Source organism: Nesoenas mayeri, assembly GCF_963082525.1.
Source record: "Nesoenas mayeri genome assembly, chromosome: 15".
Classification (NCBI taxonomy): domain Eukaryota; kingdom Metazoa; phylum Chordata; class Aves; order Columbiformes; family Columbidae; genus Nesoenas; species Nesoenas mayeri.
Window position 1 is genome coordinate 9456229 of NC_137559.1, and position 23506 is coordinate 9479734.

Genomic DNA, 23506 nt, shown 5'->3' on the forward strand with positions numbered 1-23506 from the left:
GCTACCTGGAGAGGGCCTCAAGGGCAGGAGGAGCTCTGACTGCGGCAGTGGGGCAGCTAAAAAAAAAGCTCTGTCCCCTTAGTGCTCATTCCTGTGTCAGTGTTGGTGCTTCCTGGCTCAACCCCAGCAGCCACAGGGCCAGCCCAGAGCAGGGAGCAGGGGTGAATTTCCTCTCCGACCTTGGAGACCTGCACTCATTCCCCAGCAGCTGCAAATCTGGGGAGCCAGGGAGAGAGACAGGCTTTTAGGGCATGGGCAAAACGTCTCAGCCTACACGGAGGAGAACGCTGGGGGACCTCATTCCCTGGGTTTGACTGTAGATCGTGCCTGTTCTACAGCAGGTGCAGCGTTGCTGTCCCTGCCCTTACGTTCCAGCAAGGCTGCACAGAGAGCTGAGACACAAGGCAGCTCAGAGGAGTTTGATGTTCCAGGAGCAGCTCACAGCAGGTTCAAGGTGGTGTCCAGCTGGTCCAGAAACCCTCCCAGCAGGAAACTCCACAACCAAACAAGAAAGACCTTGAGATCTCCCAGAGCTTGGTGCCAGGACTCCACAGCATGCACTGTGCACAACAGAGGACTAAATAGTCCTCCTAAGCCCCAAGTCTACAAATCCTTCTTCACCTCACTCCCTTCTATCCCTGTGGTTTGCACAGCGCTGCGGCTTCACTAGCACACGTCAGTCTTGGTGGAGGTACAGCATGAGACGACCGAGCTGGGTCAGGCTGGGGCCAGGCAGCCAGCAGCAAAGGCCCACAGAACCAGAGAAGTTGCTTCCGTGCTCCCAGCAGCCACAGCCAGGAACCAGAGCAAGAAAAACTGTGCTTTTAACAGCATTTGGTGAATCATCCTTCCACAGACTCGCTAATCATGTCTGAAGCCAGGTGAATTTGTGCCAGCCCTGGCACACAGCACTTCCACCAAGGCAGAGAGAGTGGTTTGTCCTGCCCTGCATTCTTTCTCTTGGAACAAGCTCCTACCCCACAGGGCAACTTACCCCCTTATTCAATAGCAGCTGAATTCTTTAAGAGCCCTTGGTAAAGAACCTTGTAAAAATGCAAGTAGATTATATCAATCACATCACTTTGTAGTGACCACTGCATCTCTCCCAGTGGTGAAAAGCACACGTTCTCCAGTGCCAGGCAGGTCTAAGAACATACGGGAATGGGCACAGAGCCCAGTTTTCGCATCAATAAATCAACTTGAGCTATTTGGGATTTAAGATGCTGCAGCAAACAGAGCAAAAGCACCAACTACTTACTATAGCAGAGAGAGAAAAAAATAAATAGCTGCTATTGCAGGGAGCTGAACCACAGGGTTACACACAGAGACCAGCTCCCAGAACCCCTCCATCCACACACACAGAACTGACACTCCCACAGCACATGATGCTGCAGCAGGATCCACAACCAGCCCAGGCAGCTGCAATGAAATGGATGGAAATGCCCCGTGCCCACTCAGGAACACATACTGCCCTAAGGCTGTGCTTCTCACGCATAGATCCAGTGCTCAGCTGTGTCCTCCCAGCAAGTCAGCTCCTCTGGGCGGAACCAGAGGGAGATCTCCTGTCGGGCACTCTCAACCGAGTCACTGCCATGGATCACATTCCTGTGGGGAAGAAGAGAGGGATCAGCTCCAAGCAGAGAAATGTGGGAGAGGGAAGCTGCAGTTTGGAAAGTTTCATCTTCACAGATTTGATTAAACTGATTGAGCCAGCTACATCCTATGATATTCTTCCCCACCGTGCAGCCCCCCTCCTTCCCACTCAGGGGCTGTTTGTGGTTACACTGAACATGGCTTAGGTCATGGATGTGCAGAAGCTGCCAGTTCTCTGCACTCCTTCCTCCTATGATGAGGAGCCATTTGCTTCACAGAATCAGAATGTCCTGAGTTGGAAGAGGCCCACAAGGATCATTGAGTCCAACTCCTGTCCCTGCACAGGACAACCCCACAGTTCACACTGTGTGTCTGAGGGCATTGTCCAGTCTCTTCTTGAACACTGTCAGGTTTGGGGCCGTGACACCTCCCTGGGGAGCCTGTTCCAGTGCTCCAGCACCCTCTGGGTGAAGAACCTTTTCCCAGTGTCCAACCTAAACCTCCCCTGGCACAGCCAGGGTTGCCATGTCCCAGGTGAAAAATCCAGCATTTGCCCTTGTTGAATTTCATGTTTGCTACAGGAAGAACTGCAAGTGGTTGTTGATTTGGGGTTTACCTTGATTTTATGTCAGAATTCAAGTTTTGCCCCCAGATTTCCCCTCCCTTCATCTGTCAAAGAAGGCCCACTGCAGCAGGTTTGGTATCTGATACCACAGAACAGATACCTAGGCCAGGAGCATTCCATAAAAGCGGTGTCTACCACCAGCTAGGCTGCAGCCACCCACGGTCACAGCCAGCAGATCTTCACCAGTGAAGAGCCATGAGGCACAGAGAGCTCCTGCTTGGCTTTTGTTACTGACTCAGATGCCCAGTGGAGCTGAAGCAGTTCTCCAGGTGCCCTGCTCCCCCAGGAAAGGGCTTAGAGGGCTCCTCCTTCTTCACAGCCTTACAGTCCTGATTCTCCAGAGCAACAGACAAGCAAGCCCCACCTGCTTCCAACAGAGGAGGCCTCAGGAGGCAGGAAAGACACAAACCCAGGCTCTTCCTTCTGGCTAAACCAGCCCCAGAGGCAGAGAGTCAGCTCCTCCTGCCAGAGCTGCTCTGCAAGCTGTCAGACAGCTCAGATCTGAGCACAGAAGGGAGCAGCTCTGCTCTGCTGATGCAGATTCATGTGGCTCAGGCAGGCCTTGCACAGGAAGCCCGAGACAGGATGCCCAGAAATACTGAGGGAATGAGAAACCGAAGCTCTCACTTGCTGACTTCAACGCAGAAGTCTCCTCGGATGGTGCCAGGCCTGGATTCGGCTGGGTCAGTCTCCCCAATCATCATGCGAACTGTCTTGACCACATCCAGGCCCTGCCAGACCTATGTGATAGCAAAACAAGAATCAGCTTCCACCACTCCCATAGCACGTCCTATCATCTGCCCTCAAAATTCCCTACCTGATCCACCTGGGTGAGAGACAAGAAAGGATCTCTCTGTAAATAGTCTTCAAAAATTCATTTTGGAAAATAATCAAAAACTGTCTCTGAATTTACTTTACCACAGAAAACGTTCCTGCAATTCAGTATGGCTTCAAGAGGCCCACTGAAAAGAGAGGCCAGCTTGTTTTCATCGTACCATAAGCCAATGCTTCTTATTCTTTGCACTTTCTGTTCCTTGGTTCAGGAGGACCTGGCCAGCACTCACCATGGCCACGACAGGCCCAGAGCTCATGTACTTCACCAGCCGGCTGTAGAAGGGACGGTCACGAAGCGCGATGTAGTGCTCTTTCAGCAGCTCCTCTGAGGCCTGAGCACAAAGAGCACAAAGCTTAGTCTGCTCTGAGTGGATGCGATTTGGGCAAGGTCTACACCTGAGGGAGGTGATTAAAGCTGGATAGGACATGTTCCAATTAAGCTCCTGGACAGACACTCACTTCCAGGAATTAAATGGCTTTGCTTTGCTGAGGCCTGACATAGGGACGGGAGAAGTTTCTGGGTCAGAGGAGCAACACCAGCCAGCTTAGCACAACAACATACAAGAGCCCTGGAGCACAGATAGCAAAGGGCATGCATGATCCGCACAGCGGGAAATCACCCTCCAGAAGCAGCGTAGGCACGTGGGTGCCAGCACCCCTCTGACCTGCAAGGACCTGCTGCCCGAGTGACAACAGCAGGCTGCACAAGCTGGGGGACAAGCAGAAACCCCCTGGGATTCACCAGGAGAGCCACAGAGGCTTTGCTCCCACCTGGGCACCAAGGGACCCCCCAGCTCCGGCAGCCCTGGCCGGGCTGCTCACCTGCAGCAGCTTCAGCCCCACCAGCTGCAGGCCCTTCCTCTCGAACCGCCGGATGATCTCCCCGACCAGGTGTCGCTGGACCCCGTCTGGTTTGATGGCCACGAAGGTGCGTTCATCGGCCCCGCCGCAGGCTGCGGGGAGAGCCGAGGCGTGAGGGGGGAAGGAGCCCAACCCTGGCCCTCAGCCGCGGGGGGAAAAGCGGGTACCGAGAAGCCACGAGGAAGGGGGAGAATGGGGGAGTCCCTGCCCGGCCCCAGACTCCAACCACGGGGGGTGGGGAACAAGGGAGGGGTCTTTGCCCGGCCCCGAGCCCGCGGAAGGGGGACAACAAAGGGAGACTGGCCCGGCCACTCAGCCGCGGGGGTGACAAAGGGGACCCCAGCCCCGGACTCTCAGCCGCAGAGGGAGCGGGGAGGCCCGGCCCGGCCCCTCAGGCGCGGGGACACAGGGGTCCCGCCGCGGTTCGCACCACTGTGGAAGAGCCCGGCGAAGAGGCCCAGCACCAGGCAGATCATGGCGGCGCCGCTCTTAAAGGGGCCGCCCCCCTGCCCCGCCCCGCGCTCCCCGCGCCCTCGGGCCGGCCCCACACCCGCCTCCGGCGGAACGATCGTGCTGGGGCCGAGGAGCGGCGGGGCCGAGAGCGAGGTCGCTTCCGTCGTTCCCATGGCAACGGGCGGGGCTGGCGCTTCCCATGGCGGGAGCGAGCAACGCGGTCCCGGGCGGAAACTTCTGCCTTCGTCTGCCCGTACCTGGGTGAGTTCCTGAGCAGCAGCCCAGCGAGGCTGTTCCTGGTGCTGCAGCACGGGTACGGGCGGGTGGCAGAGCCTGTCCTGCCCCACTAAGCATCTCATTCAGAGCCTGGCACCAGAGAAGCAAGAGCCACAGAATCACAGAATCATTTTGGTTGGAAGAGGCCCTCACGGTCACAGAGTCCACCCATTAACCTAAAACTGGCACTAAACCATGTCCCTAAGAGCCATATGTACACATCTTTTCAAACCCCTCCAGGGATGGTGACTCCACCACTGCCCTGGGCAGCCTGTTCCAGTGCCCGACAGCCCTTTCCATGAAGAAATTTTTCCTAATACCCAATCTAAACCTCCTGGAGCAACTTGAGGCCATTTCCTTTTGTCTTATTGCTTGTTACTTGGGAGAAGAGACCAATACCCTCCATGCTACAGCCTCCTTTCAGGCAGTTGCAGACAGCTATAAGATCTCCCCTCAACTCCTTTTCTCCAGGCTGAACCCCCCAGGTCCCTCAGCCGCTCCCATCACACTTGAGCTCCAGAGCCTTCACCAGCTCGCTTCCCTTCTCTGAACTTGCTCCAGCACCTCAGGGTCTTGTAGTAAGGGGCCCCAAACTGAACCCATTATTTGAGGTACAGCCTCATCAGTGAGGGGTACAGTCACTGCCCTGGTCCTGCTGACCGCATAAGTGCTGGTACAAGCCAGGGTGCTGTTGGCCTTTTTGGGCACCTGGGCACACTGCTGGCTCATGTTCCATCAACTAACATCCCCAGGTCCTTTTATGCCATCTTCACTTAAAGATTTGTGGTGTGGGAAAGAAAGGCACTGAGTTGTGTGGCTCAGCATGGAATTACCATGGTGCAAATAGCCTTACCAGAACCTTTGCAGGTTTGGAATAGGAGCAGAGGAAAAGGCCAGTGGCTGTGCTAACATGGCTATTTTTGACAAGTACCTTCAGATTCCTGCCATCACGGGCCATAAGAGGAACAAAAGACAGTTTCTACTTTTATTATTACAGTTTAATACAGTCTTTGATAGAGGAAAAGCAGAAGGAGCCAACATGCAAAGCAATTAAAGTCATAGGGGGCTCGAGAGCTTGGCTCGTTTAGGCAACTGCTTTTTCACAACAGCGACGCAGATGCAGCTCTAGGAATCTGTTTCCCCACGCACTGCTACGAGATCGTAGTGTGACGAGTTCATCGCAGATACCAAACCAACACACAGTAGTTAGGAGGAGGGGGCTGGTCTTCGATTTTGTATTTTGATGAGTCAAGTCCATTATATGACTAGAGTCAAATACACTGTGAAACCAGGAGGGCACCTTAAATCTTGGCCCTGATGAGAGTCTGCAAAGAAGAGGGATCCTTCGGGAAAAGGCGATGGCTTTGATAGCAAAGTCAGGAGACAAAGCTCAGCTATCTGGCTGCAGTTTACCAGTTTCACAGAGCTGGGACCTCTGTAAGTCTACAGGTATTTTTCTATGCATGTGATGGATGTTTAGGCTAAAGATTTCCAGCCACTTAAGAGAAATCTTTGCAAACAAATAGAAATGGAAGTCCCCATGAAGAAAGAGGTGCATCAGGCCCGGCCAGCCCTTGCAGGCGGCAGAACAAAACCCCACCCAACTCCCTCACAGCAGTTCATCTGCAGAGACATTATGTCCTCCTGCACCTCTTCCTTTGGCAGGCCTCTGCGTCTGAGCCACAGGAACTGTCTGAGTCGCTTCCCGAGGAGGAGGAGGAAGGCTTTGATGTGCTATAGTTCATGCTCAAGACCCACCCCAGTTTGTTGTGTAGCACCTGCTTGAGTCCCGGTGGCAACGGCAGCACCTCCAGCGTGTCCACATAGTTGGGCAGGAGCTGGCGCAGGCGGTAACAGCAGAGATACTGGAGAGACGTGCAGCTGGCGCAGGAGCGGATCACCTTCATGCTGCTCTTGGCTGCTGTCGAGCACACCATGGGGTAAAACTTCTTGTTCTGCAGCTTTGTGGCTGCAACCCCTGTGGGGGACAGCATCAAGGGGCTTTTGCATTAGTTTTGATGAGGTGACCTCACTCCTCCCAGCTACCCTGATCATATTAACTATAGAGCTGTTGGAAAGTGCTTGGAAAACAGACTTTTGAAATCCCAACCTATTAAAAACCAAGCTTATCCTTCCTCCCACTTGCTTCGTGCCTTGGTCTTTTACTTTGCCAGTGTTTTCTCCGGCAGCCCTGCTGCAGCCAGACTGAGTTCAGCCAAAGCTGCGCTGTTCCCCCCGGCCCCTCTGCCCGCAGAAGCTGCCCTCGCTCTTACCAATGCACTTGCGGTTTTTGAAGAACGTGAGTGTCCCGTGCCACGTGTCCAAGTGCACCCCAATGATGGAACCTTGGCCAAACCTTGAAGAGAAGCTTATTTTGTCTCCCTTGTGATGCAGTAGCCCTTAAAACAGAAGTCAAGTCACTCAGTGGAAAGCCTGCACTCTACAAATTCATCCCAACTCCCACACTCCAAGTTCTTACTGGCTCAGCCTTGCTCAGTGCCTAAAAAATCCCTCCGTGCCTGATCCCTGCCCACTCACCCCAGAGTGGTGATGAAAAGGGGAAAGTTGAGGTTTTGCAATACCAGAGCGCAGGCAGTGGCACTGAAACCCCCAATCAGCGACGTGCAACCAGCTGCCTCAGCACCCTGGGGGTTCACGCACCCATTCTAAGGGCTCTGCAAAACGCAGCCAAGGTGAGACACTCCAAGCACTGCAGCTACAGGCAGCCACTCTGGTTCTCCTTAACAAGGGGACTCACAGGCCTGGTGGCCTTTTTGGCCTCAGTCTCATTCATACCATTTAATTCTCCCTCTCTTAGGACAAGGCTTAGGCCTGCTGTTGCCTTCCCAACTATCCTGCCCTCTGCCACTGCCCTGCCTGCGTTACCTGTGTAGGACAGTCCCCAGCTGTCCTCATCCTTGCCCAGCAGGCTGCAGAAGGTGTGGCGATACTTGTCCAGATTCACATCTGATGTCCCGATTCCCACCATCTGGGAGGCAAGGCCAGAAAGAACAGCACAAGCTTAGTGTGTTTGCAAGTAACAAAACACAACTGAAACTCCACCTCCAGCTCTCCCCTCCTTTACTTGGCACAGTCCAAAACACCCAGAGGTTTTGGCGAAGCCAAGTCAGAGGTTTCATGCCGGAGCTGAAGGCTCCCGGCTCCAGTTCCCTTTCCCAAGTGAGAAGGTGCAGCTGAACTGCTGGAGAAGCTTGCTGTCCTGTTCAAAGAATGGTTTGGGTTGCAATACATTTTAAGAGACCATCTAGTTCCAAAACCTGTGCCATGAGAAGGGACATGTTCCACTAGACCAGGTTGCTCAAAGCCCCATCCAGCCTGGTCTTAAAGACTTCTGGGGATGGGGCATCGACACCTTCTCTGAGCAGCCTGTTCTAGTGCTTCACCACCCTCACAGTAAAGAATTTCTTCCTTATATCTAATCTAAATCTACCGTATTTTACTTCAAAGGCATAACACCTCATCCAAAAACTACATTCCCTTGCAAAATGTCTCCCTCCAGCTTTCTTGTAGGCCCTGCTATGGGTACTGAAAGGCTGCAATCAGGTCTCCCCAGAGCCTTCTCTTCTCCAGGCTGAACAACCCCAACTCTCTCAGCTTGTCCCCACAGCAGAGCTGTTCCAGCTTCAGACCACTTTTGTGGCCTCCTCTGGCCCTGCTCCAACAGGTCTTTGCTGTGCTGAGGACCCCACAACTCCAATTGCAGGTGGGGTCTCACCAGAGCAGAGGGGCAGAATCCCATCTCTCGACCAGCTAGCCACAGTGCTTTTGATGCAGCCCAGGAAACAATTTGGCTTTCTGGGCTGCAAGTGCACATTGCTGGCTCATGTCCAGCTTTTTTCAGCCACCAGCACCCCCAAGTCCTTTTCCTCAGGGAAGCTCTCAATTTCTTCATACTCCAGTCTGTCTGTATCAATTTCTGGCATCACCCACGACCAGGACCTTGCATTTGTTTTTTTGAACTTCAGGAAGTTCATACAGGCCCACCTCACAAGCCTGTCTAGGTCCCTCTGGATGCCATCCCCTCCCTCCACTGTGTCGGCCACCTCACTCAGCTCGGTGTCATCTGCAAACTTGCTGAGGGTGCACTTGATCCCACTGTCCACATTTCCAACAGAGATGTTAAATAATACTAGTCCCAGTGCAGAGCCCTGAGGAACGCCACTCATCACTGGACTCCACTTGGACATCAAGCTGTTGACCACAACTCTTTGAGTGCGACCATCCAGCCCTTATCCACCAAGTGGTCCACCTGTCAAACCCATGTCTCTCCATTCTAGAACCAAGGATGTCGTGTGGAGCAGCACCAAATGCTTTGCACAAGCCCAGGTAGATCATGTCACTTGCTCTTCCCTTATCCACCAATGCTGTAACCCCATCATAGAAGTCCACCAAATTTGTCAGACACAATTTGCCCTTAGCAAAGCCATGCTGGCAGTCACTAGTCAACTCTGCATTTTCCATATGCCTCAGCTTAGTTTCCAGGAAGATCGGCTTCATGATCTTGCCAGGCACGGAGGTGAGACTGACAAGCCTGCAGTTCCTCAGGTCTTCCTTTTTCCCTTTTTAAAGGCGGCAGTTACGTTTCCCCTTTTCCAGTCACTGGAAACTTTATCAGCCTGCCACAACTTTTCACGTATGATGGATAGTGGCCCAGCAACTTCATACACCAGTTCCCTCAGGACCGTGGATGAGACCATCAGGTCCCATGGAATTGTGCACAGTCAGGTTCCTTAGATGACCTCAAATATGATTATCTCCTCCAGCAGGCAGTACTCAATTCTCCCAGTCCCCATTCAAAGAACAATGAACATTTCTCTGTGCCCATAAGCAACTCTGCCCCACATACCATGTCTGTGCCATAGACCGGGGAGGTCATCTTGATCTCCCAGAAGTGCTGCCCGTCTGCCAGCTCTTTGTTCCCGCGGATGGCAGCAGTGCCGCAGCTGTACTCCATGTGGAAGTTCACCTTGCGGTTGTCGCAGCTCAGCAGGGTGGCCGTCGACTTATTCAGGTCGTCCCAGACCCAGTCGAAATCTGCTCAGGAAGCAGAGAGGGGACAAGGATGGGCAAAGGCCCTCAGGGAGCCAACTCCAAGCCAAAGCACACATGGGCATTTATTTTTAAGGCTGGTCGGGGGGTTTTCTTTTTTTTTGTTGTTGTTGTTTGGTTGGTTTTACCTTATAAGAGGTTAAATCATAAGCTGTGCATATTGGCAGGTTGTTTAAGGCCTGAACTATTCTGCAGTGTCACACCAGGGACAGTTCAGTGTCCTTAACCCCAAACTGTCAGCATTAACCAGTCCCCATTTTGGCCAACATGAGCCTTGGCAGACCCAGGCGGAGCCTCTTTCCTTCCCACACTTCTCGTAGGCTCACAGGGCAGCTCCACTACACCATGGACTTTCTCAGCCAGTCCAAGCCCACCCTCTGCCTGCCTCTCCCCTCTGCTTCGAGCACTCTGGCTGGGCACCCTGCCAGCCATACCAGGGATGGGCAGCAAGAGGGCTGTAACCACAAGGGCTGGTTTCACTTGTGGCCTCAGCCAGATCTGAAAGCAGGTCCCCAGAGGTGAATGCTGATGTGTTAACAAGTTCAGCACTTAACCCTTGAAACATGTTGCTAGATTCTACACAGCCTTCAGATATAAAGGAGCACCGCACACAGGGACAGAGATAAGGGTCCCCATGGAAAGTGAAGGATCCATGCAGGGGTGCAGTCCATGCCACCAGGCCAGGACTGCACCCACCTCAAACCCCAAAGGACTATGGCAGGTAGCTGGGGAGCCCCTTCCTTACACTCATCTTCCTCGCCGCACTGGCAGTCCTTGACGCGGTGGAGGGCATGCAGGCTGGAGCAGTAGGGCACTTCGCTCTGGTTCTCACAGTTGCAGTAGGACTCTCCGGTCACAGGGATGGCACTTGGGATGGAGGGTGAGAGAGAGGAGAATTCTGGCTCCGAATCTGAGTCACTGTGCTGCCGGGGAGAGCAGAGAACAGTCACTACTGAACATCCCCCAGGCTTGGGGAGCTGGGCTGGCAGAGGTCAACAAGCTCTGGCACGCCACAGAGCTGTGTGGGGAGGTCCCCAGGCTCGTGTGGGAGTCGGTGGTGGCACAGCTGCATCATGGCCCAGCCTGGCCCACCACACTGGGAAGCAAGGAGCTGTGCCAGTCAAATTACTCTGCTTTGGGACCTGGCCAGCAATCTGTCTGAGCTGCAGAGACCTCTCAGCACCGGGTGTGTTCATTGTGCCTTCCAGGGGCAAGAAGCTGTCACAGCGGGCAAGCAGCGTGACAGCCCAAGTCTAATACAAACATTTTTAAGCAAACTCTGTGCTAAAGCTACAGTTTTCAATGGGCAGGTTACAGCCAGCTGGAGACCCCAGCCAAGGCACCACAAAAGCAGAGCACATAGCTGAAAATCACCACTCTTGAGAGCATGGGAGCTGCCAGAGGAGAGAAAGAGGCAAACAAGACAAGGAGGAAAAGGGACAGGAGGCCATGCAGGGGAGAGGGCAGAACAAAGAGGAACCAGTTAAGCAGTACGGCTGCCGCTCCTCACGCCAGCCAGTGCTGCAGACAGGCCCACAGGGCACCTACAGAAGGATTAAAAGGCTTTTGTTTACTTTCATGTATGAACACAAAAACTTGATTTACTATTCCCAAGTGCAAAGAGACTGAAGTGTCCCTGCACTGCATGCTCTAAGAGTCAAAGCCTCATCTCAACTCCCTGTGTTTTGGGAGGCTTGTTGCCACCTAATGGAGTATCTTACCACAGCTTGCAGTTAACTACTCTGGGTTTACATGCCAGTCAGGTGTACCTGCTCATTATTGACCCCCATGACAGACTTCGTAAGCAGTATTTGAAGACAAAAATCCTTTAAACTCATGTTCTTGTAGCTACCTAAGATAGTGGGACTACAAATGACTAACATTTATGTACTGCCCACTCCTCCAGCCTGCAGATCTAAAAGCTTGATTTCTGTCTTTAATTTGCCCTTCCTAACTACTGCTATATAGAAATCTGGTCATTCGCATTACTGCAGAAACAAAACGCTACTCTGACTGCTGAGAAAAGACTCAAGCAGCCCCACTCCCTCCACCACCATCTAACAGCCACACAAAGACCAGAAGTTAGCACAGCCATGCAGCAAGCCAGACTGGAGAACTAAGCCAATTTAAACACATCTTTAGATGAGTACTTAAAGTGTATTTTTAAAAATATTGTGTGTAGTTTACATACAACACACACACTTTATACATTTAAAAGTGCATTTTACTTAATACCCATCAGCTCCCTGGCTCAGCTACTGACACAGCACAGAGCTGTGATGCATGACTGGGGTGTGGACCATGGGCAGCTTCGCCTTCTCTGCCTTGGGAAGATGTGCTGGGAGCCCCAAGCCAGAGCTTGGAGGAGGCTCGTTAGATGGCCTGTACATTTTATTAAATCTCTTGTGATTTTGGCCAGTTCTGCATGCTCAAGTACTGGCTGCTTAGACCTTAAGTAAGTGCCTGCTGTTAGGGGAGAGTAAAGTTCCCTTGTGCTGTTTCAACGCCACCCAAGCATCAGCCTACCTGCCCATCAGAGTCGTAGCCCCAGCCACGTGCACCAGTGGCCAAGGCGACTGCCCGGGTGTCCGCCTCGCGCCGCACCCCGCTCAGGACAAAGTGCCAGGCCCTGCTGCTCCGCGTGCGTCGCGCCATGCTGTTCCGAGAGAGATAAGCTGGAGGAGTGAGGGAAAGGAGGTTACACACAGCAGCTACGTCCCACTTTCACCCACCATTCACCAGGCTCTGCCCTCTGAAACAGCCTCCCCCGTGTCACCATAGCACTCCCAGGAACAGATCAGCATGAACCACATCTGCACAGGCCCCATCAATGGATAAACTGATGCAAATAAGTTCATCCTGTATCACAAGCCCCTGCAAACTTCAGCCTCTTTCTCCATGCAGAGTTGACTTCTGCCCGAGCCTAGGTGTTCAACTGGCCACCAGAAATGCTCCCAAGACCCAGTGGCAGCAGCAGTTGCCCCTTCCGCAACACATGGATTCAGCATCCACCTCCTACCGCTGGCCTGGAGAGTGTCAGGGCTGCCAGCCACCAAGGCACAGCCTCCCTGGCACCTGGTCACTCTCCAGCAGCTGCCTGGGCTCCAGCTGCACTGCTCAGCTGTCTCCACCACTCTGCATGGCCAAGCTGTTTCTCTGTCTGTAGGGCAGGCTGTTTGTCCACCTTCAGGCAACTGCCTGCTCTCAGCCTTTGGAGTGCGGGAGAGACCACTTTCTTTCTCACTGAAGGGAAAACAGCCTTTTCACAGACCTGTCCTGACTTGCCTCGTGTAACAGACAGAAGCGAAGCAGCTGCCTGTCTCCTGACTGAAACAAGGATGCTAATAAGCTCCTTTCCTGTGTTCAGCCTAACAGACCCCACCAGTTCCCAGCCACCACAGGGGAGCATTACACTGGATGTGATGGGAGAACCTCAACACCCAATATCATTTCCCCCAAAGCTGACATTTGCAGAAAAATACTCCCCACCAAGAGACACCCACAGGGCTGTGACCCCTTCCCATCTCTTGAACCCGCTCCCCCTCTCCAGCTGCCTCCCTGCTCTGCACACCCACTCTGGCGCACCAGGTCAGCCCTGAGCACACACAAACCCTGCAAACGTGCAGGGTGTCAGCCCTGTCCTGGTGTGCACCACATAGCACCCATGCCTGCTCCTCCTGCACCTCAGTCCCTGGTGGGCCAGCAGCTCCAGCAGAGGGACAGGCCAAACCACAGCCGGCTGTGCAGGTGCCCAGGGATGCTCTGAAGAGCCCTGAGCATCCCACCCGCCAAGATCAGGGGGCTCTCACCTCTGCTACACACAGCCACGTTGGGAAAGAACTGAAAACCACACCACAACCCCCCTTCCCCAGCACCCACAGCAGCACAGCACCCGCCAGACGGGTCCCACCCACTCCAGCCGCCCCTCTGCGCTCCGACCCAAGAGCTGCCCCCGACGGGCAGCCCCGAGAGCTGCCCCAGGGCTCCCCGGCACCGTGACAGTGCCCCGGGTCCTGCACGGAGCCCCCGGCACGGCCAGCCCCGCTCGCTGGGGCAGCGCTTGCCCAGCATCGACCGGCGGGGGAACCTGCTCGTCATGGTGAGAAGCCGCGGCCCGTCCCCTCTCCCTGACGGCCCGGCCTGGGCTCAGGGGTAAGCGGCCCCGCCGGAGGGCGGGCAGCGGAGCCCCGGCCCGGCCAGCCCGCGCAGATAAGGCCCGGCCGGCCCAGGCCGCCGCGCTTGGGCCGCGCATCCCGCCTTGGCCTAGCCCGTCCCAGCGGGGCCCAGGCCTCGGGATTCAGCCTCCAGGTCCCACCCGCGCCCCGGCCCACCTGCCCTGCCCGTCCTTCCCGCCGAGGCCCCGCGGTCCGGCCCTGCCGCCGCGCTCTGACCTACTTTTCCCTCCCGGTACATAAACAATCTCCTCTCGACACCGCCTTCCAGGCGCCCATTGGCTACATCCTCACCACACCTCCTCGCCAATGGCTGATCGCCCTGTCACTCACAGCGGAAGGAGGAGGGAGGGGGCAGTGCCTGAGGAAAGCCCGGGGCCACTGGCTGGGCCGTGCGTCAATCCTTGGGGAGCCGCGCCATTGGGCGGCCAGTGCAGAGGGCGAGTGCGCACCGTGAGGAAAAACGCTAAGCCCATTGGCTGTCGATACGGGAGCTTAGAGGGTTGGATTGGCTGCGAGGCCTGGAGGGACGGATTCTTGGTGAGCGCACGGCTCGCGATTGGGGATGACGCCTGCCAGTCTTGGTGGGTGGGGCTTCAACCCGGCGGAAGGCGGAAGCATACGGTGCCGGGTAGCAGCATGGAGGCGGTCGCAGGGGGTGAGCGGCGATGGGGCCGCGACCTGGTGGTTCCTCGGTGCCACCGGGCCGGAACTGGCCGTATGTGGGGCGGGGGGATTCTGGGGTGCCCGGGTCTGGCCGAGTGCTGTGGCCCGGGTCCCGGTGAGGGGAGCTCCGCGGTGCTTGGGCCGGGGCCCCGAGGCAGCGGGGCCCAGTTACCGGCGGGTGGCGCTGGGCCTGGCCGGAGGCCCGGGCCTGGCTCCTGCAGCGGGCAGTGCCAAGTAGCCGGGCCTGGCGTGGGGCTGCCGCTGTCAGCGGGCCGAGCTCCCGGGAGCACCTCCCTGCGGGGCTCCATCTCCCCCGCCCCGGTCCCCTTTCTTCCCTCCCTCCCCGTTATCAGGACCGAGCGCCGTTACCGTCGGTGGAGATGCGGATGAGGTCCGCCATGGTGGTTGCGGGCTCCATGCGGCTGGTCCCCGTGCCGGTGTGATGCCGGAGCGCGCCGGGCCTGGCCTGGCGCGGCGCTGTGAGTCAGTGACCGGTAGTGACAAGGCACCCGGGAACGCGGGGCCGGGTGGGTGGTGTTTGCTCAGCTGCAGCCAGAGCGCCCGGTCTGACCCTCTGCCACCTGTCCAGCCCCAAGCTGGGGAACCAGCCCTAAGCGTTCCCTGCTCTCAGCTCTGCAGCGATGGGATGTGGCAGCTGAGCCCAAAGTGGAGGCCCGGGCAGCGCTTGCAACACAGTAAGAAACAGTGGAAAGGCTGGAGCAGAGCATGGGACCACAGGGAGGTGACCAGTGTGGCATGGAGGAAGGAAGCACCAAGGGCCTGACCTCACCAACAGCTTCCCAGCCATTCCCTGAGAGGGCATGGGCTGAACCGGGCGTAGGCACAAGGTGACGAGGCCCCGTGGGTGTTTATTGCTTTGCCTAATTGTCCCTTGGGTCATCAGGACAAAGCCTTTACTCCCCACGGATTGTTTTCTGTCATTGCTCTTATTATCACTTTTCTGATAGCAAAAGGGCTCTGGCGCATCCATCTCTTCTCTCCATCTCCCTTACACTTAAGCCAGACTTCTTGGAGCAGTGACAGCCACTGTCAGCCCCAGCAGGGACCCGTGTCTCTGCATTGACCCTTCAGATACCGCCGGTTTACACCAGGAGAGACTATGATGCCTTGTTGCTGTTCTCATTCCTCGCAGAGAGAAGCAACCTGTCCGGGGTGCGGCACGTCCTGCTGGTGCTCTCTGGGAAGGGCGGCGTGGGGAAGAGCACCATCTCCACTGAGCTGGCTCTGTCGCTGCGGCACTCTGGGAAGAAGGTGAACGAGGGTCTGTGGGCTGCTGGGCTCCATCTTCTCCTTCCCAGCCTCCAGCTGGGCTGGGTTTTGCTTGCCCTTTACGTACACGTGTCCTGTGTGGGAAACATATAGATCCTTTGTGTGAAAATGCTGTTTGTTGTAGCAGCTCAAGTGTTTCTTTTTTTCTATGCTTGCCTGATCCCTTGCAATTAATTGCAGTTCACTTCCCCTTCATCCAAGAGACTCAAACCATCCAAGGTTCACTGTTATTGTTATTTTCAAAGCCAAGGCACCAAAAAATGTCTTGGCTGGTTTGTGGTATAACACACACTCCCTTTGTGGAGTGAAGCAGGTGAGCTGAAGGGTGGCATTATGATGGGACAAAGAGGAATGGTATGGGCATGAGATGAGTTGAATTCCACAGGTTTGGTTTTTTGGTTTTGGGTTTGTTTTGTTTTGTTTTAAAGGCTCTGTGGAGCCAATTCCACTTAGATCCTGGCAGATGTCTGGCAGAAAGATTTCCCCAAAGTGCCTGGAAATAGCCAGGAGATGCTCCTGACAGGGAAGGAGACAGGGAGAACAGTCAAACTTCAAAGCACTTCTTTGAAACTGTGTTTCAAATGTAGCTGCTAAGCTAGAGAGTCCCTTCTGTAAAGTGCTGCGAGCAGCTGCAATTGGGGCATTGCCTCCCCCTGCCCCAGGGAGGAGCGCACCGAGTGCTACCGCAGTGCTCAGCCCTGTCTGAAGGGCTCTGCCTCCTCGCCCGCAGGTGGGGATCCTGGACGTGGACCTGTGTGGCCCCAGCATACCCCGCATGTTCAGGGTACAGGACAACGACGTGCATCAGTGTGACAGCGGCTGGGTCCCCGTCTTTGTGGACCAAGACAAGAGCATCTCGCTCATGTCCATCGGCTTCCTGCTGGAGAAGCCAGATGACGCCGTGGTGTGGAGAGGACCCAAGAAAAATGGTAACAGTCGGGTTTTGCTGTTGGTAGCCACTTTCCAGTGCTCCCGTGAACCCTCCTGCTGGGGGCCAGGCTTTTCTGGGCAGGTCATTCCTTGGAGGAACAAGGCTCCTATTCTGCAGGAGTGGGTTCAGATCACTTGGATGGGGAGAGTACATCTCACGTGCTGACAGATAGCTCTGCCATCTCTCCCCAGGCCCTTGTCACACAAGCTGCCTCCTGACCCCTGCCCTGCCTGGCCCACAGCTCCCAGGCACCTGCTGAAACCTGGTTTGGTTTTCTTTTTTTTTTCTGCCTCTTTTATTTCCATAGCTTTAATCAAACAATTTGTTGCTGACGTGGCCTGGGGGGACCTGGACTTCCTCATTGTGGACACTCCACCAGGCACATCTGATGAGCACATCTCCACTGTAGAGGCCTTGCGGCCTTACAAGCCACTTGGAGCAATCCTGGTCACAACGCCCCAGGTAGGGCAGCCAGCTCGGGCTGTGCTGGAGTTCCCAGGCAGACTCCTGCCTCCAGGCATCGTTTACGGGGAGAATATGCACCCCAGGGTGGGTGTTTGCACACACCTGTCCATGGCTGCTTGTTCTACATATCTAACTGTCACTTGATGCATGCCTGCTCCAGACCCACAGTCTGCCTGGACAGACAGACACCCCTGACCTCCCTTGCTCTCTCCCACAGGCCGTGGCTGTGGGAGACGTGAGGCGAGAGCTGACGTTCTGTAAGAAGACAGGCTTACGAGTTCTTGGCATCGTGGAGAACATGAGTGGCTTTGTCTGCCCACACTGCTCGGTGAGTTTATTTGGGTCGCGGTCAGGGTGTTGTAGGATGCGGTGCCTCAGGTGGAAAAATCAGCAAATACCATGAGGGTAATGCCATGACCCGGGGAGATGAGGAGCTGCTGCATGTTGGCTTTGGAAGCCACTGGCTCTGCTTTCCTGAAGAGAGCTGGGGAAGGACAGGGCAAAGGCAGTGCCCTGAGGCTGGAAGGTGGAGGGAGCTGGCTTTGCTCACGTGCAGGCAGCGCCTGCAGTGTTGTGCAGGGTTTGTGGGTTTGTGACTCAACTGCTTCTGCTCTTCCTCCTTCAGGAGTGCACAAACATCTTTTCCAAAGGGGGAGGTGAGGAGCTGGCCAGGCACGCTGGGGTCCCCTTCCTAGGTGAGTGGCCACTTGAGCAGAGCTCTCTGTAGTTAGAGGGGATGTCTCCGTGGAGGTGCTTGAGTGGAGGGATGCAGCATCACGGGTCAGGCAGGCTGGGCTCCAGGTCCCTGCAAGCTCCTGGCACCTGCTCAGAGGTGAGGTGTGGTTATTGCTTTGTTTCTCAGCCACGCAAGCTGCTCGGAGTGGGTGTCTGGCCCCACTGGAGCAGAGGCATTGACGATCAGCAGCCTGCACTCGCTGCTGACATTGTGGTGACAGAGTGAGCCAGCCTGAAGGTTGCACGAGAGCCATCCTGAAGTGCTCTGGAGCCTCCCTGAGAAATGGGTGCTGAGGGCTGAACCCTGTCCTCCAGACAGGGGTGGGATCGGGGGTGAGAGTGTCTCAAGAAGCGCTGTGATGGGGTCTTGGGCCTACAGGAAGCAGCCGCAGGTGAGAAATAGCTCCTGGAGCACTTGGTGAGACTGACGGTTGCTCTATTTCCCATCGCTTCTCCTGAAGATAACTCTGGCAGGGTATTTCTTCAATCCCAACTCCAGGCCTTTGCCTTACAATGAGCAAGTCACTCTCCCTGTTCCTCCTGTCCCCCAGGCTGTGTTCCCCTGGACCCCCAACTCAGCCAGAGCTTGGAGGAAGGCAGAGATTTCATCCGAGAGTTTCCCAAGAGCGCTGCCTTCCCTGCCTTGGCTCACATCGCCCAGCAGATCTTGGATGGTACGTCACAGCCGAGCTCCTGAGGAGGGCACGGAGCAGGACTCTTGCTGGCTGAGCCCCTGGCCCAGCAGCACCACCAGCAGCCCGTGCTGGTGGGGAAGGGGGACGCAGAAACTGTTTAACTATAAAACTGTCTCAGTGGGGGTGCCGGAGGGAGGGGGAAGCACAGCATCAGTGCTGCTCACAGCGATCCAAAAGGGAAGCACCGCTCTATCCTCCTGGATCTGATGATCACCTGATGCAGCGACAATGGCAAACATCATTGACTGTTTTTTCCCTCACTGAACCCAAACGGCACTGACCATCTGGATCGTGGCTCCACGTGCTGCTGCCTTCTCCTACTGCTGTTCTTGCGTGATGGATCATATGGTACTTGGTTTGGTGGCTGGTGCGTTCGTCCTGGGTGCCCTGATGTGGACCCACGCCAGGCTGCCGCGCTCTGATGTCTCACGTCGCTGGTTCCTGACGGGCTGATGAGGGCACAGCATGTGCTTCGCATGAGGAATACATCTTTAGGAGACAGACCACATGTTTGAGGTCTGCATCCTGCCTTGTTTGAGGCCTTGTTTGATCTGCTCGGGATTATCGTGACTCAGGAATATTTTTAAAGGTTCCAGACAGTAAATACTTTTCTTAAAATCCATGTCTGTGGCTTGCATTTTTCTGTGGCTTCAGGCCTCCTTGTAGCTGTGAGTCATGGTGTTAGGAGCACTTCACGTACATCCAGGTATTTCCTGCTTTCCCCCACTTCCTCGCCAAAGTTCAGCTAAATCTTTCCTCCTTCCACCCTGCTTCAAGATCCTGCCAGTCCCTTGTCTTGCTGAAAGCAGGCCCTGGCTGTCCTTTGCAGGATGCTGTTCTCCACAGCCCTGCCACACACGGGGCTTCTCCATGTCCCTGGGTGGCTCCTGCCTCATTGCTCCTGGTGTCCTGTTCTCTTGAACCTCCTTCAATGGCCCCAGAGCTGCTGCTCCTGCAGGACCTGTCCTCATCTTGCAGGCTGGAGTTAAGCTGGGGAAGCAAATGAATGTCTAATTTCCCTCCTTCCTGGACTCTGAGCCCCTCCTGCCTGGGTGCCCTCTCCAGGCTCAGGACTTGCTCTTGCAGTGCTGTTCTGGAGAGGAAAGGGGAAATCTCAGATTTCTACGAACCAAACTGAATTATGGCTGGCAGCATTGTTTAGAGGTGAGGAGGAGGGGCATCTGTCCCCGTTCGTGCTGTGCCCGCAGCGAGGACTCGCACCTGACCAGGTTTCCCCATGTGCAACTTTCCTGGAAATTTTTGTTTGACCTTTGATCACTTATCTGGGATTTGGAGAGCTGAGCAGCGGGGCTGGAGTATGACCGGGCTGTTGGTTTCTGTGGGATGGCCGGGGACCTCTTGCTCCCTCCCTGGGCACATGCCACCCACCCAGGGCTTGCAGAAAACTTGCTGCAAACTCCTCCAGCTTCCTGGGGAGCCCGCGCTCCTCACCCTGCGTCTGCCAGCCCTGAGGGGCTCTGATAAGAAAGCCCAGCCGGGTGCAGCAAGTGCTTTGGAAAAAACATACTTACAAGATGGGTTGCGATAGCTCCAAAGGTTTATTTGTCTGCTACGATTTATCAGGTAAGTGACGTGTGCAGCTTTCTGTGTCCTGCCTGCTCCTGCCAGTGCAAGGAATGAGTAAAGCAAGTCAACTGCTCCCTTCCCTAGACCTACTGAGGAGCTCAGGGGGACCTTTTAGGATTTTCCAGCTGCTCTGTGGCAGGAAGGTGCTTTGCTTTGTCCCACTGATGAGTCCTGGCCCCAGCAGGGATGTCCCTCACCATGGGGAGGGCTCCAGGCTAAGGGTGCAGCTTTCCCCCATCCCAAAGGCTCAGAGATGCTTGTGCTCCTGACAGGAGCGGGGAGCGGCTGCACTGACCCAGGGGCTGCTATTTAAATGATAAATGTTTCCGTTTGAAGCCTGGGGAGCTGTTGCCCCCAGTGTTGCACAGGCACTGCTCTCCTTGCTGTGGCAGCACCAAGATGGGCAGCCGGAGGTGGTGATAACACTGGGCTGACCTGGGGTGGCCATGGAGCTGGAGCTCCTGCTGCTGCCCTGGCGAGCTGGGGACAGGGCCAGGGAGGTGGCAGGTGAGGGGCTATGGCCAAGAAGTGGCATGTCCCTTGGGAAGGGCCAGCGCACGTCAACAATGAGCAAAGCTGTCCTCGGTGGTGTCACGGAGGTCCAGGCCTGCCACAGCTGGGGGGTGAAGGCAGGTGAGGTTGTTGTAGGTGTAGATGGGGACATGGGCATCATCCCCCTCAGCCACAGACTGCACAAAACGTGGGACCACCACAGGGTGCTGCAGGGAGAAGTCCCGCAGGCCCTTCAGGGAGCAGTTGCAGTGCCAGTTGTTGCCTCCCAGCCACAGCTGCTCCAGGGCGAAAGAGGCACAGAGGAAGCCCACCGAGAAGGTCTCCAGCGAGTTGTTCCTCAGGCTGAGGTACCGCAGGTTGGCCAGGGGCGAGATGATGGTGTTGTCCAGCGTCTCCAGCTGGTTATGAGAGAGGTCGAGCCAGAAGAGTCTCTGGAGTGGGCTGAAGGTGTCCTGGGAGATCTCCAGGAGCTGGTTGGAGGAGAGGAAGAGGTACTCCAAGTTGCTCAGACCCACAAAGAGCTGGGACGAGAGGTGGCTCAGCCTGTTGTGCTTGAGGTCAAGCTCCAGGAGCTCGTGTAGTTCACTGAAGCTTTGGTCTTCAATGACAGAGATGGCGTTGTGCTGCAAGAAGAGTCGCCGCAGGCTGGACAGGCCGGAGAAAGTGTTTACCCAGATCCTGCCAAGGCAGCTGTGCTCCAGGTGGAGGCTATGCAACTTGGTGACCCCCTTGAAGACATAGTCAGGGAGAACCTTGATGCAGTTTGCAGACAAGTGCATCACTGCCACATTGTACAGCCCCAGGAATGCCCCAGCCCTAATGTCTTGTAACTGGTTGTTGTTGAGACTGAGGACCTCCAGCTGACCCAGACCATCGAAGGTCCTTTCTACCAGGCTTCGGATCCTGTTGTGCCCCAGCTGCAGCTCCTCCAGGAACTGGAGGTCTTTGAAAGTCCTGGGCCTCAGGCTAGTGATGGAGTTGGTGGATAAGCGTAGGACATGCAGGCTCAGGAGGCCCAGAAATGTATCCTCAAACAGTGAGATGAGCCGGTTGTGGGAGAGATCCAACCACCGGAGGGACTTCATGCCCATGAAGGCACGGGGCGCAATGGCATTGATCTGGTTGTGGTTCAGGTACAGCTTCTGTAGCTTCTGCAGCTTGACAAAGATGTTGATCTTGATGCCCTTGAGTGCATTCCCGCTGAGGTCCAGCTCCTTCAGCTCAGTAAGGCTGCAGAAGAGCTGGTGCTGGAGGTAGGCAAGTTTGTTGCCAGCCAAGATCAACTCCCTGAGGTTCGGCAAGTCATGGAAGACCTTGTCGGGCAGGACCACAAGTGAGTTCCAGCCCAGGTTCAGATACCAGAGGTTGGAAAGCCCAGCGAACAACCCTTCCTCCACCTTACTGAAGTAGTTGTTATTGAGGCTGAGGGAGACGAGGTTCTGGGTGTGCAGGAAGGTGTGGGGAGCCAAGTGCTTGAGACGGTTGCGTTCAAGGTGGAGATGGTAGAGGCTCCGCAGCCCATGGAAGGCGTGCTGCTCCACAGCAGCCAGCTGGCTGCTCTGCAGGTCCAGAAAGTCCAGAGCTGAGATGTTCCTGAAGGCAGCGGCCGGCAGCAGGGTGAAGTTATTGCCATCCAGCCAGAGGGCTTTGGCGTTGGGGGGCACATCCTCGGGCAAACGCGTCAGGTTGCGGGCGCTGCAGAAGACATTGAGCTCCTCACTGTAGTCATCCAAGCTGCAGGCGCAAGGGCTGGGGCAGCGCGGGGGGTCTACGTCCCCCTGGTCCTTTGGGGTGTCCCCCCCGGGGGGCTGAGAGGCAGAGGCCAGCAGCAGGGCCAAGGGGAGCAGGAGGGTGATGCCCGCTGTGGAGTGCAGAGGAAAGGATGCACTGTCAGTGTGGGATGATGGCTGCCCCATGGGACCCCTCCAGGAGCCCCCCAGATCCTCCTGGCTGCCTGTGCTGCCGAATGAGGTGTGGGTGGGTGGATGGAGGGTTCAGTCCCAGCCCGTCACACATGCTGGGCAGCTGCAGGAGGTTTCAGAGGCTGGATCTGCCTTTGGGAGAGGGCATGGGACCATCCTCCCATTCCTGCCACAGCTCAGACCCCTCAGACGCATGGACCCCTGAAATTCCTCCCTCTGTATTCCCTTCCCCTGGGGAAAGGCCAGTTGCAACACCCCCGGCCCCCTCTTCTTCCTCCCCACCTGCCCCCCTTTAATTTGCTTTTTCTTGGAGCTGAGGGGTCTCGGTGCTGCAGCCCCCGTCCCTCCCTGCACCCCTGTCCAGGTTTGTGACCTGAGATGCTACAGGAGCTCCCAAAATATCTTATTAGCAGCAGAGAGGAGAGAAAAGCTCAGGGTAACTTGAGCGCGAGGCCCCCCCAGAGTTGTAGTGTCTCCCTCCCAGCCCCACCTGTCCCCCCTGGACTGGGGGAGAGTGGGGACCCCCCTGGCCTTACCTTTGCCTGCGCTCATGGTGGCGGGCAGCACTGCCTCTCTGCTCTCCGGCCCTGCTGACTGCGCAGGGATGGATGGAGCAACCACCTTGAAGCCCGTCCAGCCGCCTGCCTGCCTGGGCTTAACCCCACTGGTGCTGGGATGGGATATGGGCTGAGCCCCCAGAATGGTGTGGCTGGGGTGATGGGACAGGGGCTGAGCTCCCTAGAATGGTGCAGTCAGGGCAAGCGTGACCTGGGATGGGCTCCTTGCTTTTCCCCCCAGTCTGTAACTGCCTTTATTGC

The 23506-nt window shown here is 55.9% G+C and overlaps 4 protein-coding genes across 13 annotated transcripts; 1 reads left to right on the forward strand and 3 right to left on the reverse strand.

Annotated features, from left to right (window-relative positions):
* NME3 (NME/NM23 nucleoside diphosphate kinase 3) lies at positions 1-4407 on the reverse strand. Its single transcript, XM_080353876.1, has 5 exons — positions 4344-4407; positions 3875-4005; positions 3283-3384; positions 2846-2958; positions 1-1605 (listed from the first exon to the last, which is right to left on the reverse strand). The coding sequence occupies exons 1-5, from the start codon at positions 4387-4389 to the stop codon at positions 1488-1490; spliced, it is 510 nt and encodes a 169-aa protein (XP_080210002.1). The 5' UTR covers positions 4390-4407; the 3' UTR covers positions 1-1487.
* A 1206-nt stretch (positions 4408-5613) lies between these two features.
* Positions 5614-14203, reverse strand: SPSB3 (splA/ryanodine receptor domain and SOCS box containing 3). Of its 4 annotated transcripts, none has more exons than XM_080353865.1 (7): positions 14104-14203; positions 12239-12387; positions 10458-10635; positions 9510-9697; positions 7529-7631; positions 6916-7041; positions 5614-6620 (listed from the first exon to the last, which is right to left on the reverse strand). In XM_080353865.1, exons 1-7 carry the CDS (start codon positions 14123-14125, stop codon positions 6277-6279), a joined length of 1110 nt encoding a protein of 369 aa, XP_080209991.1. In that variant the 5' UTR covers positions 14126-14203; the 3' UTR covers positions 5614-6276. The 4 variants fall into 4 exon arrangements, with proteins under 4 accessions (XP_080209991.1, XP_080209992.1, XP_080209990.1 ...); XM_080353866.1 differs by having other exon boundaries at positions 14108-14200; XM_080353864.1 differs by having other exon boundaries at positions 14044-14127.
* A 274-nt stretch (positions 14204-14477) lies between these two features.
* Positions 14478-19256, forward strand: NUBP2 (NUBP iron-sulfur cluster assembly factor 2, cytosolic). 7 transcript variants are annotated; one of them, XM_080353869.1, is made up of 7 exons: positions 14478-14542; positions 14904-15822; positions 16571-16769; positions 17079-17233; positions 17454-17564; positions 17862-17931; positions 18523-19256. In XM_080353869.1, the coding sequence occupies exons 3-7, from the start codon at positions 16616-16618 to the stop codon at positions 18666-18668; spliced, it is 636 nt and encodes a 211-aa protein (XP_080209995.1). In that variant the 5' UTR covers positions 14478-14542; positions 14904-15822; positions 16571-16615; the 3' UTR covers positions 18669-19256. The 7 variants fall into 7 exon arrangements, 6 of the variants coding, with proteins under 6 accessions (XP_080209995.1, XP_080209997.1, XP_080209996.1 ...); XM_080353871.1 differs by having other exon boundaries at positions 14500-15398; positions 15519-15822; XM_080353870.1 differs by having other exon boundaries at positions 14500-15398; positions 15704-15822.
* A 1557-nt stretch (positions 19257-20813) lies between these two features.
* Positions 20814-23240, reverse strand: IGFALS (insulin like growth factor binding protein acid labile subunit; the record flags this gene model as incomplete). The annotated part of the gene is made up of 2 exons (XM_080353837.1): positions 20814-22627; positions 23225-23240. 2 exons carry the CDS (start codon positions 23238-23240, stop codon positions 20814-20816), a joined length of 1830 nt encoding a protein of 609 aa, XP_080209963.1.
* Positions 23241-23506: the final 266 nt, after the last annotated feature.

Bases quoted from the DNA above. Each gene is read 5' to 3' on its own strand.
- NME3 (XM_080353876.1), bottom strand. From the start codon at position 4,389: ATGATCTGCCTGGTGCTGGGCCTCTTCGCCGGGCTCTTCCACAGTG. The intron at 3,385-3,874 runs GTGAGCAGCCCG...CTTTGTGCTCAG, and splicing joins TGGGGCTGAAGCTGCTGCAG to GCCTCAGAGGAGCTGCTGAA. The intron at 1,606-2,845 runs GTGAGAGCTTCG...TCTTCCCCACAG, and splicing joins TTCTGCGTTGAAGTCAGCAA to GAATGTGATCCATGGCAGTG.
- SPSB3 (XM_080353864.1), bottom strand. From the start codon at position 14,125: ATGTACCGGGAGGGAAAAGTAGGTCAGAGCGCGGCGGCAGGGCCGGAC. The intron at 12,388-14,043 runs GTGGGCCGGGGC...TCACTCCTCCAG, and splicing joins GGGAAGGACGGGCAGGGCAG to CTTATCTCTCTCGGAACAGC. The intron at 6,621-6,915 runs GTAAGAGCGAGG...TGTCCCCCACAG, and splicing joins CAAAAACCGCAAGTGCATTG to GGGTTGCAGCCACAAAGCTG.
- NUBP2 (XM_080353868.1), top strand. The intron at 15,823-16,570 runs GTGAACGAGGGT...CCTCGCCCGCAG, and splicing joins TGCGGCACTCTGGGAAGAAG to GTGGGGATCCTGGACGTGGA. The intron at 17,565-17,861 runs GTGAGTTTATTT...TTCCTCCTTCAG, and splicing joins TTGTCTGCCCACACTGCTCG to GAGTGCACAAACATCTTTTC.